At 37.6% G+C, this 17,723-nt stretch overlaps 1 protein-coding gene across 1 annotated transcript in view; it reads right to left on the bottom strand.

Annotated features, from left to right (window-relative positions):
* Nucleotides 1-9,813: 9,813 nt before the first annotated feature.
* Nucleotides 9,814-17,723, bottom strand: part of FHIP2A (FHF complex subunit HOOK interacting protein 2A) — a 36,194-nt gene continuing 28,284 nt past the window's right edge. Inside the window, exons 15-17 of the mRNA XM_082633776.1 lie at nt 13,653-13,793; nt 13,203-13,306; nt 9,814-13,098 (exon numbers count right to left, since the gene is read on the bottom strand). Of these exons, the coding sequence (XP_082489902.1) occupies nt 12,993-13,098; nt 13,203-13,306; nt 13,653-13,793 (351 nt within the window). The 3' untranslated portion in view covers nt 9,814-12,992. The remainder of the gene's footprint in view (nt 13,099-13,202; nt 13,307-13,652; nt 13,794-17,723) is intronic.

Genomic DNA, 17,723 nt, shown 5'->3' with positions numbered 1-17,723 from the left:
CTCCCCACAGATACATCAGAAATACATCTACACGTGGAACAACTCCTAGAGAGCACCTACTGAACACTGGCAGAAGACCTCAGACCTCCCAAAAGGCAAGAAACTCCCCATGTACCTGGCCAGGTGGATGAAAAGCTCTTGGTGCTGCAGCCAGGAGTCAGTGCTGTGCCTCCGAGGTGGGAGAGCCAACTTTAGGACACTGGTCCACAAGAGACTTCCCAGCTCCACATAATATCAAACAGCGAAAATCTCCCAGAGATGTCCATCTCAACACCAACACCCAGCTTCACTCAACGACCAGCAAGCTACAGTGCTGGACACCTTATGCCAAACAACTAGCAAGATAGGAACACAACCCCATCCATTAGTAGAGAGGCTGCCTAAAATCATAACAAGGCCACAGACACCCCAAAACACACCACCAGACAGGGACCTGCCCACCACAAAGAGAAGATTCAACCTCATCCACCAGAACACAGGCACTAGTCCCCTCCACCAGGAAGCCTACACAACCCACTGAACCAACCTTAGCCACTGGGGACAGACACCAAAAACAATGGGAACTATGAACCTGCAGCCTGCAAAAAGAAGACCCCAAACACAGTAAGATAAGCAAAATGAGAAGACAGAAAAACACATAGCAGATGAAGGAGCAAGATAAAAACCCACCAGACCTAACAAATGAAGAGGAAATAGGCAGTCTACCTGAAAAAGAATTCAGAATAATGATAGTAAAGATGATCCAAAATCTTGGAAATAGAATAGAGAAAATGCAAGAAACAGTTAACAAGGACCCAGAAGAACTAAAGAGGAAACAAGCAATGATGAACAACACAATAAATGAAATTAAAAATTCTCTAGATGGGATCAATAGCAGAATAACTGAGGCAGAAGAACGGATAAGTGACCTGGAAGATAAAATAGTGGAAATAACTACTGCAGAGCAGAATAAAGAAAAAAGAATGAAAAGAACTGAGGACAGTCTCAGAGACGTCTGGGACAACATTAAACTCACCAACATTCGAATTATAGGGGTCCCAGAAGAAGAAGAGAAAAAGAAAGGGACTGAGAAAATATTTGAATAGATTATAGTTGAAAACTTCCCTAATATGGGAAAGGAAATAGTTAATCAAGTACAGGAAGCACAGAGAGTCGCATACAGGATAAATCCAAGGAGAAACACGCCAAGACGCATATTAATCAAACTGTCAAAAATTAAATACAAAGAAAACATATTAAAAGCAGCAAGGGAAAAACAACAAATAACACACAAGGGAATCCCCATAAGGTTAACAGCTGATCTTTCAGCAGAAACTCTGCAAGCCAGAAGGGACTGGCGGACATGTTTAAACTGATGAAGGAGAAAAACCTACAACCAAGATTACCCAGCAAGGATCTCCTTCAGATTTGATGGAGAAATTAAAACCTTTATAGACAAGCAAAAGCTGAGAGAGTTCAGGGCCACCAAACCAGCTTTACAACAAATGCTAAAGGAACTTTTCTAGGCAAGAAACACAAGAGAAGGAAAAGACCTACAATAACAAACCCAAAACAATTAAGAAAATGGGAATAGGAACATACATATCAAGAATTACCTTAAATGTAATGGATTAAATGCTCCCACCAAAAGACACAGACTGGCTGAATGGATACAAAAACAAGACCCATATATATGCTATCTACAAGAGACCCACGTCAGACCTAGGGACACATACAGACTGAAAGTGAGGGGATGGAAAAAGATATTCCATGCAAATGGAATCCAAAAGAAAGCTGGAGTAGCAATTCTCATATCAGACAAAACAGACTTTAAAATAAAGACTATTAGAAGAGACAAAGAAGGACACTACATAATGATCAAGGGATCGATCCAAGAAGAAGATATAACAAGGGTAAATATTTACACACCCAACATAGGAGCACCTCAATACATAAGGCAAATACTAACAGCCATAAAAGGGGAAATCGACAGTAACACACTCATAGTAGGGGACTTTAACACCCCACTTCCACCAATGGACAGATCATCCAAAATGAAAATAAATAAGGAAACACAAGCTTTAAATGATACATTAAACAAGATGGACTTAATTGATATTTATAGGACATTCCATCCAAAAACAACAGAATACACATTTTTCTCAAGTGCTCATAGAACATTCTCCAGGATAGATCATATCTTGGGTAACAAATCAAGCCTTGGTAAATTTAAGAAAATTGAAATCGTATCAAGTAACTTTTCTAACCACAATGCTATGAGACTAGATATCAATTAAAGGAAAAAAATCAGGAAAAAATACCAACACATGGAGGCTAAACAATACACTACTCAATAACGAAGTGATCACTGAAGAAATCAAAGAGGAAATCAAAAAATACCTAGAAACAAATGACAATGGAGACACGACAACCCAAAACCTATGGGATGCAGCAAAAGCAGTTCTAAGGGGGAAGTTTATAGCGATACAATCCCACCTTAAGAAACAGGAAACATCTTGAATAAACAACCTAACCTTGCACCTAAAGCAATTACAGAAAGAAGAACAAAAATACCCCAAAGTTAGGAGAAGGAAAGAAATCATAAAGATCAGATCAGAAATAAATGAAAAATAAAGGAAATGATAGCAAAGATCAATAAAACTAAAACCTGGTTCTTTGAGAAGATAAACAAAATTGATAAACCATTAGCCAGACTCATCAAGAAAAAAAGGGAGAAGACTCAAATCAATAGAATTGGACATGAAAAAGGAGAAGTAACAACTGACACTGCAGAAATACAAAAGATCATGAGAGATTACTACAAGCAACTCTATGCCAATAAAATGGACAACCTGGAAGAAATGGACACATTCTTAGAAATGCACAACCTGCCAAGACTGAACCAGGAAGAAATAGAAAATATGAATAGACCAATCACAAGCACTGAAATTGAAACTGTGATAAAAAATCTTCCAACAAACAAAAGCCCAGGACCAGATGGCTTCACAGGCGAATTCTATCAAGCATTTAGAGAAGAGCTAACACCCATCCTTCTCAAACTCTTCCAAAATATAGCAGAGGGAGGAACACTCCCAAACTCATTCTACAAGGCCACCATCACCCTGATACCAAAACCAGGCAAGGATGTCACAAAGAAAGAAAACTACAGACCAATATCACTGATGAACATAGATGCAAAAATCCTCAACAAAATACTAGCAAACAGAATCCAACAGCACATTAAAAGGATCATACACCATGATCAAGTGGGGTTTATCCCAGGAATGCAAGGATTCTTCAATATACGCAAATCAATCAACGTGATACACCATATTAACAAATTGAAGGAGAAAAACCATATGATCATCTCAATAGATGCAGAGAAAGCTTTCGACAAAATTCAACACCCATTTATGATAAAAACCCTGCAGAAAGTAGGCATAGAGGGAACTTTCCTCAACATAATAAAGGCCATATATGACAAACCCACAGCCAACATCGTCCTCAATGGTGAAAAACTGAAACCATTTCCACTAAGATCAGGAACAAGACAAGGTTGCCCACTCTCACCACTCTTATTCAACATAGTTTTGGAAGTTTTAGCCACAGCAATCAGAGAAGAAAAGGAAGTAAAAGGAATCCAAATCGGAAAAGAAGAAGTAAAGCTGTCACTGTTTGCAGATGACATGATACTATACATAGAGAATCCTAAAGATGTCACCAGAAAACTACTAGAGCTAATCAATGAATTTGGTAAAGTAGCAGGATACAAAATTAATGCACAGAAATCTCTGGCATTCCTATATACTAATGATGAAAAATCTGAAAGTGAAATTAAGAAAACACTCTCATTTACCATTGCAACAAAAAGAATAAAATATCTAGGAATAAACCTACCTAAGGAGACTAAAGACCTGTATGCAGAAAATTATAAGACACTGATGAAAGAAATTAAAGATGATACAAATAGATGGAGAGATATACCATGTTCTTGGATTGGAAGAATCAACATTGTGAAAATGACTCTACTACCCAAAGCAATCTATAGATTCAATGCAATCCCTATCAAACTACCACTGACATTTTTCACAGAACTAGAAAAAAAAATTCACAATGTGTATGGAAACAAAAAAGACCCTGAATAGCCAAAGCAATCTTGAGAACGAAAAACGAAGCTGGAGGAATCAGGCTCCTTGACTTCAGACTATACTACAAAGCTACAGTAATTAAGACAGTATGGTACTGGCAGAAAAACAGAAAGATAGATCAATGGAACAGGATAGAAAGCCCAGAGATAAACCCATGCACATGTGGTCACCTTATCTTTGATAAAGGAGGCAGGAATGCAGAGTGGAGAAAGGCCAGCCTCTTCAATAAGTTGTACTGGGAAAACTGGACAGGTACATGTAAAAGTATGAGATTAGAACACTCCCTAACACCATACACAAAAATAAGCTCAAAATGGATTAAAGACCTAAATGTAAGGGCAGAAACTATCAAACTCTTAGAGGAAAACATAGGCAGAACACTCTATGACATAAATCACAGCAAGATCCTTTTGGACCAACCACCTAGAGAAATGGAAATAAAAACAAAGATAAACAAATGGGACCTAATGAAAGTTACAAGCTTTTGCACAGCAAAGGAAACCATAAACAAGACCAAAGGACAACCCTCAGAATGGGAGAAAATATTTGCAAATGAAGCAACTGACAAAGGATTAATCTCCAAAATTTACAAGCAGCTCACGCAGCTCAATAACAAAAAGACAAACAATCCAATCCAAAAATGGGCAGAAGACCTAAATATACATTTCTCCCAAGAAGATATACAGATTGCCAACAAACACATGAAAGAATGCTCAACATCATTAATCGTTAGAGAAATGCAAATCAAAACTACAATGAGATATCATCTCACACCAGTCAGAATGGCCATCATCAAAAAATCTAGAAACGGGCTTCCCTGGTGGCGCAGTGGTTGAGAGTCCACCTGCTGATGCAGGGGACACGGGTTTGTGCCCCGGTCCGGGAAGATCACACGTGCCGTGGAGCGGCTGGGCCCGTGAGTCACGTCCAGAGCCTGTGCTCCGCAATGGGAGAGGCCACACCGTGAGAGGCCCACGCACTGCAAAAAAAAAAAAAACCCAAAAATCTAGAAACAATAAATGCTGGAGAGGGTGTGGAGAAAAGGGAACACTCTTGCACTGCTGGCGGGAATGTGAATTGGTACAGCCACTATGGAGAACAGTATGGAGGTTCCTTAAGAAACTACAAATAGAACTACCATATGACCCAGCAATCCCACTACTGGGCATATACCCTGAGAAAACCATAATTCAAAAAGAGTCATGTACCAAAATGTTCATTGCAGCTCTATTTACAATAGCCAGGACATGGAAGCAACCTAAGTGTCCATCATTGGATGAATGGATAAAGAAGATGTGGCACATATATACAATAGAATATTACTCAGCCATAAAAGGAAACGAAATTGAGTTATTTGTAGTGAGGTGGATGGACCTAGAGTCTGTCATACAGAGTGAAGTAAGTCAGAACGAGAAAAACAAATACTGTATGCTAACACATATATTTGGAATCTAAAAAAAAAAAAAAGGTTCTGAAGGACCTAGGGGTAAGATGGGAATAAAGACACAGACCTACTAGAGAATGGACTTGAGGATATGGGGAGGGGAAAGGGTAAGCTGTGACAAAGTGAGAGAATGGCATGGACATATTTACACTACCAAACGTAAGGTAGATAGCTAGTGGGAAGCAGCCGCATAGCACAGGGAGATCAGCTCAGTTGTTTGTGACGACCTAGAGGGGTGGGATAGGGAGGGTGGGAGGGAGGGTGACGCAAGAGGGAAGAGATATGGGAACATATGTATATGTATAACTGATTCACTTTGTTATAAAGCAGAAACTAACACACCACTGTAAAGCAATTATACTCCAATAAAAATGTAAAAAAAAAACTGTGCAAATTTTATTTCAATGTCAAATTCCAAAGAAAAACACCCAGAAATTGCTATGCACATTTGCACTTACAGCTTTTCTTTTTAGGATGTGGTTTTGAACCCAGACTCCAATGAGTCAGGTGCTCTTGCCGACAGTATTTTCAGGGAAAGGCTTTCCTGAAGTTGCATCACACTGGCTCATTTTCAGGAAAATGCACTTCTTTGTAAAATAGAACCTATTTATTGTCAAGGAGTCCAAGCTATATAGACTATTGGGATAACATTTATATCCTAAAAGTAGACGTTACCTTCCCGACTTCCATTTCTGTTGGAGCCCAACAGCAATTCGACTTAAGAAAAAGATGTTCTATTCCTAATCATTTCTAAAACGTAACTGAAATAATGATCACAGGACACCCAAATAATTGAAGTGGCCAACAAGGATTACAGAACCATAAAATGTTCTGACTTGCTACACTGTTGATAATAGCAACAGGATAAAGAGATTTCAGAAGGAAAGCATATTTTAAACATGGAAGAATAATGTTTAAGGAATGGCCAATTTGTTTCCCTCTAGAAATCTCCTTGTACATGGTTCTCTTGGGAAGTCTGATCAGTTAAAGCCCTACGTGCTATTCTATTTATGAGTGGAATGAGGAATACATTTCTCATGCTATTACATAAATGAATCTCATCTTCAGGGCTTTGAAATATAACTTTACCCAGACTATAGCGAATTCGGGTGCCATCTCATCTTTCTGCATAACAGTGAAATTGATTTTATGATTCCTTACTCATAAATTACAGGACTGAAGCAGTAACAGTTACAGGAGATGCCTTTGCTTTGTCTCCTCGAGTCTCAGAGGCTGCACATGTCACTTGCTCTTTTTTTCTTCTTCTTCTTTTTTTTTTTTTTCTGAGCCACAAATAGCTCCTCAAGCTTGCAATTCTGGTTATAGTTCTCAACCGAAAAATGTGTTTTGAAAAAGACTGATCTCTTAGACCCAGAGTGTGTTCTTGGCTTATTCAGATCTTTCAACCTGAATATTTCCCCTGAAAACTTTAGCACGTCATTGGTATTAAATATTTTGTTAAGAATTAATAGAATGATCACCATGCAAATGAATGTATATAACATGGGTACCATTATGAAACTAAGCTACAAAACTCAAAGGATGTCTTTTCTCCTCACCTTCACCTCCTCACCTTTGCAATGAGCAAAGTAACCCATGGTAGTATTTGAATTCCTGACGCTCCTACTGGGTCCTCCATTCGTGTCAGGATTTGGCTACTTAGTCAAGAGAATCAATACCTTAATGCCCTTTATAAGAGAATCTCTGTTAATTCCTTCATGTACTGATTAGTCTAACTAGAGGGAAGAGTAAGGTAATATAAAATTATAAGGCATGCTGCATTTCCTTTAATTCCTCAGACTCACTCCTGGGAGATCAGGTAATTCCTTGAGGTTACCTCAAGAAGGCTGAGGTTAGGAAGGGAAACAGAAGTCAGGTTTCCTCATCTTGTCCTGGCAGGTGTGACCCCCCAAGCCTGTCCATCTGCCTTCTAGCCTGACCCCTTGCCTTCAATTTCAGGAACGGATGGAGTTATGAGAAACGGTGGAAGTTTACACATTCCATCTTCACACACATCCAGCATGTGGCTTCTGAATTGACCTTTTCTGTCTCCATCAGCCCATTTCGTTCTCTCTTAATTGGATACGCAGCGACCCGTGCCCCAATCCGGCAGAGAATAAAGAATGTGGTCAAAGGAGCATTGAGTTCAAGCCGGGAGAAAGGTTTGGTTCTACAGATTTACTAAACCAAATCTTACCCTAATGTTCCAACCATTTTTTTAAGCCTTCTTAAATCTTTCCGTTTTAATATTTCAATTGACTTTTTGTCTTCTCTCTCTATAATAGTTCTAGAAAGAGATCACTGAAATCAGAACAGCTAAGTACTTCTCAGCAATTGAGAAAATGTGGGCCCAAAGGCACAATTATTTAGGCTGGTGCTTTATACCAATCTCAGAATGAAGAAGGTGAAAGGAAATGGTTAATCATGGTAAATATAACAGAATACAGAACAGTTGTCTATTTATTGCTGAGTTGACTTTATCATTACTTCTCAGAATATCTGGCCTATCTGCACTCACAAGTAAGGATATAATTCAGTCAAGACTTGAGTTTTAGGTTTCTCTTTTGATGATCGGCAACACGACTTCCTCTCCCTGTGCTCTCACAATGCTTGGGTGCTGTTTCTCTAACAGTATTCCGGTGTGCAGTGTACCTTATTTTTGTCAGCACACTGAACCGAGACTGTGACTTGGTGAGGGCAGAAAAGCTTCTTATTTGTTTTCCTAGCATCTTAAAACTTGGTTCATAAGAAGTTCCCAATATTTGTTGAGTAAACCAAATTATTGTTTTGGTTTGGTTTTAGATGACATGTTAGTATCCTATTTCTGATACATTTTTAGAAATGCTATTATAACACAAATAAAACCCCTAATGCACATAACAGTCAACCATAAGAGTATGTGAAACAGGCTTAGATGAAATCTCTCTAATGTGGGTAGTAGGGTGTAGATCAAGTCAATTTGAAAAACAGTCTCCTATGAGGCGAGGCCCATAGGTAATAACTTTCCTAACTGGCTTTAGACCAACTAAAACCTATTTCTTCCATGGAAACTTCAGCATCAAACTGTCACACAGTGTTTTTGCCTTTTTTTTTGATAAAGAGGTACAGCTTTTACTTGAAAGACTTTACTCTAACAAAATTTCAACCTTAACAATTTTATGTTTATTCTTTAAATTCCCTTGAGATAACTAGTTTTCTAGATGGAACACTGCAAAATTCCGAACCAGGTTTTTGGACTGGGGATCTGATTATGCATTCCTAAAATGCAGTTTACTTTCAAAGGAGCTCAAGATAAGGAGGTAATTTTAACTCTTCAATGCCTAAACCTTACGTCCCTTGCATCCTTAAACCTGTTACCTTATTTCCTTCTATAACTATTTTGAGGAACACTGGCTGAAAAGAGTCATGGGTAGGAGGGATTCATAACTAGATTTTTCTCTTTCTCGTTGTGCCATGTAGTACATGTTTCTTTCAGCTTCCAACTAAGGGACTTTGGCAAATACTCAAGTGAATGGAATAAGCCTAGAGTCAAATTGTTTTAAATGTCAGTTAAAGAGAGAAGTTTATATGCGTTATAAATCTGTTAAGAAATAATGCTTAGGGCTTCCCTGGTGGTGCAGTGGTTGGGAATACGCCTGCCGATACGGGGGACATGGGTTCGAGCCCTGGTCCGGGAAGATCCCACATGCCACGGAGCAACAAAGCCCATGCACCACAACTACTGAGCCTGCGCTCTAGAGCCCATGAACCACAACTCCTGAAGCCCGCGTGCCTAGAGCCCCTGCTCCACAACGAGAAGACACCGCAATGAGAAGCCTGCGCACTGCAACGAAGAGTAGCCCCCGCTCGCCGCAACTAGAGAAAGCCCGCACACAGCAGCAAAGACCCAATGCAGCCAAAAATAAATAAAATAAATAAACATATTAAAAAAAAATAATGCTTACAGTGAATTATACTTCTAAGACTTATATAACCATTCCTTCCTTTAGGGAAATGGTTATTAAGGAGTGGGGTGGAAAATATCAATACATATAAGGCTCACCCAGACAGATTTTTCAAGCTATACATTCCCCCTCCACAAATATTCTGATATATTCCTTTTCGTTCTTTCTCTGGAATCAATGGTATAATGAACCACTGACTGCTGTGTGTCATATCCTTTTGTATGTTATGAACTATTATTTTAGATTTATCAGGGAATGAAATGTTTCCAATTAGAATTCTACAAACATAAGACAACAGTTTGTTTAAATTTTTACATTATTTATTTTTAGATCATCCCTCTTAGTCCTGCATGCATTGTTAGCACAAAAAGTTGAACTTGATCACAACCTCCTTTGAAGAGATATTAGGTACATAATCACCATCTGAAGAGTTTCTTCATAGATGGCCCAAGATTTCCAGGCCTTGGTAACACTGTCAGTAACCTATACAATGTACAATAGAAAAATTTACCAAATATCCTTTGTTTAATGTAAACAAGGCAGGAGGCAAAACAGAGTATTATAGTAACACTATTTTGCAGGGCCCAGAAATATGATTATCTATCATGTTTTAACACATCAAGTGTCACAATGACATGCATATTTTGATTAACTGTACAACCCAAAATATAATTACCATATAAATTGTGGTTTTAGCACTTCACTGTAACTTCTGTCAATACCTATAAACTTCATAATTAAATGGTAATTGTATATTAATGCAATAATTTATGGAAATATGTTACCATGAATTATGAAGTAATTCCATAATTTGTGCCCCGTAAAATTAAGTGTAATAATCTTTACACTAGCAACAGTGTAAGCAAGCTAAGGATTTTGGTCCTTACAGATATATACACACATATATACACACATGTACACACACAATAATGTACAATTAAACCAAAAAGCTACGAATCCACTCATAGCTTATATATTGCACAGACAGATACATTATGAGAACCTTACAGAGTCAATGTGAGTACTACAATGATAATTGGCTGGCTAAGGACACATTTTGAGTTCTATCACGTAAAGAATGTGGCTCATTACTAAAAAAAATAAACCCAAAGACTATACTGTTAGAAAGTTAAAAAAAAAGAATGTGCATACCCATTTACACCAATGTGAAGCAAGGCTAAAATTCAGTTTGGAATTTGTCACGGCAATCGATTGCTAGGGTGGTACTGCCCACGCAACACAGTGCACATCAGTCACTGTTTTGCAAATACTGAGAAACAGAAATAGCTTCTGAAAGACAGTACACAAATGGCTAGTCATGGAGGACAATGTTTCACCAACAAATCCAACTCACTGTGGGAACTTGTGCTGGCTCTAGGTCTGAACTAAATAGAAGAAGGAAGGAAGGAAAGACAGTCGCAAACTTAGAAGAGAAACAAATTATACCTTAAGCTTTAGCTGATTACAAATCAAAGTCATTACAATAACTTAGGAAAATAATTATCTTTTAAGAAGCAGCATACACACACACAAATATGAATTAAAGCTTCTCTGAGCTTGGTTTCATGGATTAGCCAAAAGGTCCTACTGTGAAATCAAGGATAAAATCATATTTGGTTTGAGAGGTAACATCATTGCCATTACACCTATCGAATGCTACAAAAGCATTAAGAAATATCTAATATCTCTTAATGTTCTATTTTAAGTACACCTACATCAAAGCAGACTACAACTACATCTAAAAATGAAGATGTTGCAGCATTCCTTCGTCAATAAATACAGCAAACAGAATAATGCTTTCCCATCGTTAAAAATCATTTAAAGAAAATCATGCACAAAGTAACTATCTCCCACCTGTTTTTTCATTGTTTCGCTCAATACATTTCCTAGAGTGAGCTAACAGAGATTTGCATTAAATTAGAAATTTAGTTTTTTCGTTGTTGTTTTAACAGTGGTAGCATTCTAGAGCCAAGAATATTCATAATTTTCGATATTTTCTTGTTAATAAATAGCAGAAACTAACTATAAATCAGAAAACGAATACAACAAAATTAGCAGTAGGTGTAAAATATGCTTCTATACACATGCTACACGATGTATAGATACAAACATGCTACACAAAACAACTTGTTAGAACGGGCAGCTACAGTTCCTTTCAGGCTGGAAGGTTTGCCTAGTCTGCTCCCCCAAATATCAGTAAATGAAAAGGTAAAGAGCAAAGTGCTGCTGCTTAACATTTCAACTGAAAAAATAAAACAAAAACCCAAGGAAGCTTAATAGCAATATTTGAGTGATAAGTATCACTTAAAGGAAGACTAGAAAGTGGATGAGCAAACGCCATGTTGTAAATCAAGTACCAGCATGCTGTGCACAGCGCAGCTTTGCCAACTACCCACACCACACGTTCCTACACACGTACCCATTCACACATATACCAATTTACCCAAGTTCTTTCATATGTAAACAGGTCAGACTTGCTGGTTTGTTTTAAAAACTCTTCAGAATGATTTAAAACAAAAGACTGAACAAAATGGAAAAAAAAAATGTAAACATTCAGGAGGCCATTGGCATTTTGATTGCTGCCACCTACAGGTTACCATGCATTTCAATAAGAAAATCAAATTATAAAGCAATTTTCAGAGAGGGAGGGAGAGAGAGAAAAAAAGGGTCTCAACCCAATACATGATAATTAGCTTAAAAATACTATTTTAGTAAACACTACCAACAGTGAGCACAAATTCAACATTGTTGCAAAAATGACAAAGTTTAAATAAACTGGGACCCATACACGAAAATCAATCACTAACGTGGCTATGTGCACAAGAGAGTAAAAGGTTTCTTTAAAAAATATATATATATTATATTAATCAAGAATTTCATTATCATATTAAATTGTTATTCTTAGAAAAGCTGAAGAAAGTTAATGGTGCGCTACACAGTTTTATCTTCTGTTATTAATTCATTTGATGGTTCCTAAATTGTATTTTTTTCTCACTTACAGTTTTTTTCAATATTTTGTTTGATAAGAATTCTGACCTTAAAAAGTTATAAAATTAGGTGTTTTTTTTTCTGCTACTTATTAATCCAAAAGAATATAAGCATTTGAGTCCCAGAGAATGTCAAAATGCCTTGCTACCTAAAAGGATATTAAATTAACAGAGATATCATCAAAGTCATGACATCAGAAATTTTGCAGCTTTTCACACAGGCATTAGAAATGCTCATTTCCTGAAGTTCCTTTGATTGTATCCTGGACTCAAGGATGTGCAACTTTATATCTAGAACCCTTATGATAAAGTCAACATCACACAACATTGCATTGAGTGTCCACTCAGTGGGTTCCGAATGGTTCTGCCAGTTTACAGCAATGCTTCATTTAAAAAGGCTTTGTATCCTCTTGTGGCTGGGTGGAACTGAGGCTTTTTTGATGAAATGCATACAACAGTTCTGTTCCCTTGGTTACTTGCAAGATGCTGTCTATGGTGTGGAGGCAGCATGGTATTTCACAAAGGCGATGGCCGCCAGCTCCTTACAGAACTCTTCCAGCACAATCACACCCTCCAGCAATGTGATGTGCTCGATACTGGGAAGGGAAAGCAGGCAATCAGTCAATCGATGCAGGGTATTAGCAGATCATCAAGTTCTGGCAAAAGCTTTAGATAAACAACATGTAAAACGCTGACTTACACAGGGCCTTCAGGTTCCAGACCAAGTAATCGCTTTCTGACTAACAGAAGCTTGGGAGTAAAATCTTGAATACGCTGGATTCGAACCATGAGGTCTCCAACAACCTGTGTCACAGGGACAAAAGGAGCTCAGTTCCTAACACCTCCATGGGGATTTTCAGGATAAAAAAAATACTCCATTTCCTATTACTAAATGAAGACTGTCACTTTTCACTATTCACATAACAATCTTTGACAAAGGACTCATAGCTATACCTTAAAATACACAAGTTATATATACCACTTAAAAGAATGAATCTTTATTCTCCACATTCTGTAGTAAAATAATTATTGCTAAACAGTAAATATATAACATTTTTTATCATGTGACACTAATTACACACAATGATATTAAGATGTTAATTGGTCGGGTTTATCAATCCTAGAGAACGTAACAAAACCGATAACTCACCCTGACGATTACAGAGAAGAGAGATCTACAGCCAGAAGCAAGGTTCACATAAGGGTCCAAAAGGTACTCGTGTATGTGTGGATGAGGGAAGAGAGAAAGTCTAGATAACACTGATGTTACTTGTAAATTGACATCATATGGCTATGGAGAGGGAAAAACCAAAAAGATATTTGACATTATGTATAATGTATATACCTGAGCACTTAATTTACCATTTCCATTTGTCTTCTTAAGAAAAAGGAAAATCTACCATCTCATTCCTCCCACTACATGCTCTTCTACAATGAAAATATCTATAACTAAATTAGCTCTAGCTCACACCACCTTAGTCAAAGTGCATATATCACAGTCCTAAAACTTAAAATAAAAAGTATGCACATAAACATACAGAAAAAAATAAATACGTAACAAAGTCAGAATGTCTCTGTTTTATGCAGGTTGTTTTATGTAGTAAAATAGTTCAAGAGGTCATCAAAACCCACCAAAGAGTCATATGTAATATTAATTACAAACAATAGAAGACATGACATATAACACCAAAGACAGAAGGGAAGGTATTAAAATCTTTTACAGTAGTCTAGTTTTAGAAATGATAATCCTCGTCTCTTAAATTATTCAACTACTGCCAATTACCAAAAGCATGTATACAACTAAGTCATATACATACAGAACCCTGTCAACAGAATGAAAGTACTTGGGGGTGGAAATAACTACCATATGCCTCAAAAGTGAACGAGAAGATTCAAAATCATGATTACAGACAGGGATCACCTCCTTTACTGTGCAGGAGCATTAACTCTTCCAAAACAATGTCTGTGTCCATCTGTGTATACTTTTTTGTATGTATCACAATTTTACTTGAATTCTGTTTTTTAATATTTAATCTGTTTATTCTTTGTAGGAAGCAGCTTGGAGGTGCTTTACAGAGCATGTGTCAAAATCCAAGCAAAATGCATAATGTACAAAAAGAGTTGCTATTATTGTGCCTAGAACTTTCAACAGAAATCTCTCATCCCTTCCAGTCTTCTTCTTCTAAGCAGTCAAAGGCAACTGAGTGGCTGAAACAAAACTGACTTCAGTGAGAAGGTTGGAAAGAACCTAGGTGACTGGATGACTGAGAAACAGATGCTGCAGCAGGAGCAAGGGAAAAGTGATTCAGGACCAAGTTGATATTAAAAACAGAATCTGAATGTTTTACCCTCATTCACTGAGCAGCTTTTAAGCCCTTGGTCATAATGAATACCAATCCAGAAGTGAATATTTGACATTTAAAGGACAGCAAATGCTTGAGCACGTGCCAGAAGATATCAAAGATACTGTTATTTGAACAAAAACTCAAGTCCTGTGCTAACGTCCAATTTTAGTCTTTTTTGCTTACTACTAGATACATGAACACAGATCTTCTGAAAGAAGAAAAACTACCCCTAAGTCACTCTTATTCAAAATCTAGCCTTAAGCAAGATAAATGAAAGGAGATACGATTCACATTAAATGATAGTTTGAAGGGCATCTTTTCCTACTTGATAATATTTGCAGCAGAATAGCCTTCTCCAAGACTCAGTTCAAAACAAACAATGAATTCACATTAAATTGTATTTTAGGCACAAAGGAAACATTTAAAAAAATCTTTAAGAAGAATGCATTTGGTAAAATGTGGACATAATCATTTAAAATACAACTTAAGTACAGTATTGTATGTGACTTCATTTCAGGTGGCTCAGAGTTTTAGGTCACTAAATTCTGCCATTTACAGGTACTTAAATAAATTGAGAAAATTTGGCTTCAAACAACTATATATTGCCACTTAAACTCTGTATTTTCTCTATATGGTGTTAGTTTGGTTTTAAGCTTTTTTTGAACAAGAATCTATATCTTTGGTTGTTTAAGAAACTTAAGGCTGACTCAGATTATATTTAAAAAAATTTGTTTTAAAGTCTTTATTGAATTTGTTACAATATTGCTTCTGTTTTATGTTTTGGTTTTTTGGCCCGGAGGCATGTGGGATCTTAGCTCCCCAACCAGGGATCAAACCAGCACCCCCTGCGCTGGAAGGCAAAGTCTTAACCACTGGACCACCAGGGAAGTCCCAGATTATATTTTAATGTTGTGAAAACGAAGATAAATTTCAGCTAGATAGAAACTGTTCCAACATACTCTGAACTGGTCTCTACTTCAATGGTGTCTTTCTTCTACTTTAAAGTAGTAACTTTAAAACAAGCTGGCCTTTTAGAGGGTTGCAAACAGCAACTGTTTGTATCTATTATTTTGAATCCCTCCCATTTGTACTTTATACAGTATTCACCTGAAATAAAAGTTAACCAGATTTTTGTGACACGTTAAAGTGCACTTGGCCCATTTTTGATTGAGCTCACCCTAAATACAAGATCTGAATTTTGGAACAATAAACTTTGACTTAAAAGCATACTGAGGGCTTCCCTGGTGGTGCAGTGGTTAAGAATCCGCCTGCCAATGCAGGCGACATGGGTGTGAGCCCTGGTCCGGGAAGATCCCACATGCCGTGGAGCAACTAAGCCCGTGTGCCACAACTACTGAAGCCCACGTGCCTAGAGCCCGTGCTACACCACAAGAGAAGCCACTGTAATGAGAAGCCCGAGCACCACAACGAAGACAACAGCAACTAGAGAAAAGTCCATGCGCAGCAATGAAGACCCAACGCAGCCAAAAAAAAAAAAAAAAAAAGCATACTGATGTCAGACCTCCCTGGTGGTGCAGGCGTTAAGAATCCGCCTGCCAATGCAGGGGACACGGGTTCGAGCCCTGGTCCGGGAAGATCCCACATGCCGCGGAGCAACTAAGCTCGTGTGCCACAACTACTGAGGCTGTGCTCTAGAGCCCGTGCGCCACAACTACTGAGCCTGTGTGCCTAGAGCCTATGCACCGCAACAAGAGGAGCCCCCGCTCGCCACAACTAGAGAAAGCCCTCGTGCAGCCATGAAGACCCAATGCAGCCAAAAAAAAAAAAGTATACTGATGTCACCTGCAAACTCAGTCACAACCCTTTTATTAAAGGCCAAGTATGTAGATGGTCAAAATAATAAGAAATAAGTCAAATTTTTAAAAATCTCAACAACTTGATAGTCTCTGAAATTTCTTATAACACCTACATTTAACAAGATTTTATATTTTTTAAAGTATTTTAAATTGCTTTTTTTCAGATAATTCTTACAAGCAAATCAAGTAATATCAACTTCACTTTAACAATAAGAAAATGTGACAAACAGCTAAGTTTAGTTGCCCAAATTCAGATTTTTCACCGTCAGAGCAGGGACAAGAACTTGGGCTTCCCTATACTTTTCCTGGTATTCTTTACATTCTGCTATGGACTTCCATTTTTATTATCTTTTTAAAATCACTACAGTTAAAAGCAATACTAAACACACTATATTTTTCAAAAATTAACATTGTGACAACACAATAGTGTCATGAATACCTGATGTCATAACTTCTCAATTATACATGCAAAAATTAGCTTACTTTATTAATTATCCATAGTAATGTTTAATCCCAGCCTGGTTACCCTGATCCTATTAGGGGTACATATGTACTAAGAAAATACAAGCAAACATCACCTTCAGCAAAAACATTTAGAAAAGAAAGAAAATGAAATTAAACCAAGCACGCTAGGCACACCAGGACTCAGGATTATCTTTGAGATCTGATTATAATGTCCTTATCCAAAAAGGCTTAGAAAATCAAGGGTTTTAAAGACAGAAGGTTTGAGCCTAGACTCCACAGCTCACTAAGTCACATGAACTGAAACTAAGGGTTCCTCATTTATACAATAATACAAGGAACTGTCTTGCCTATCATTCAGGATTCCAGGAAGAATAAGTGAGACACTGTGTATGAATCGCTTCTGCACTGTGAAGAGCTATCTGGTGAACGAAAAAGAACTGTAAGCATTTCGGGATATTCTGTCCCCGACAGAATCCCTTTGTGTCAGCACTCTACAGACTGAAGGGAAAAATGCTCAAGTGTGATGAGGACTCAGAGAGGATCTTTCCACTCAACTCAGAAACTACTTTTTAGGGCTTCCCTGGTGGCGCAGTG

This window comes from Mesoplodon mirus, assembly GCF_964341445.2.
Source record: "Mesoplodon mirus genome assembly, chromosome: 2".
Classification (NCBI taxonomy): domain Eukaryota; kingdom Metazoa; phylum Chordata; class Mammalia; order Artiodactyla; family Ziphiidae; genus Mesoplodon; species Mesoplodon mirus.
The sequence above is the reverse complement of the archived record's forward strand: the minus strand, read 5'-3'. Positions and strand labels throughout refer to the sequence as shown.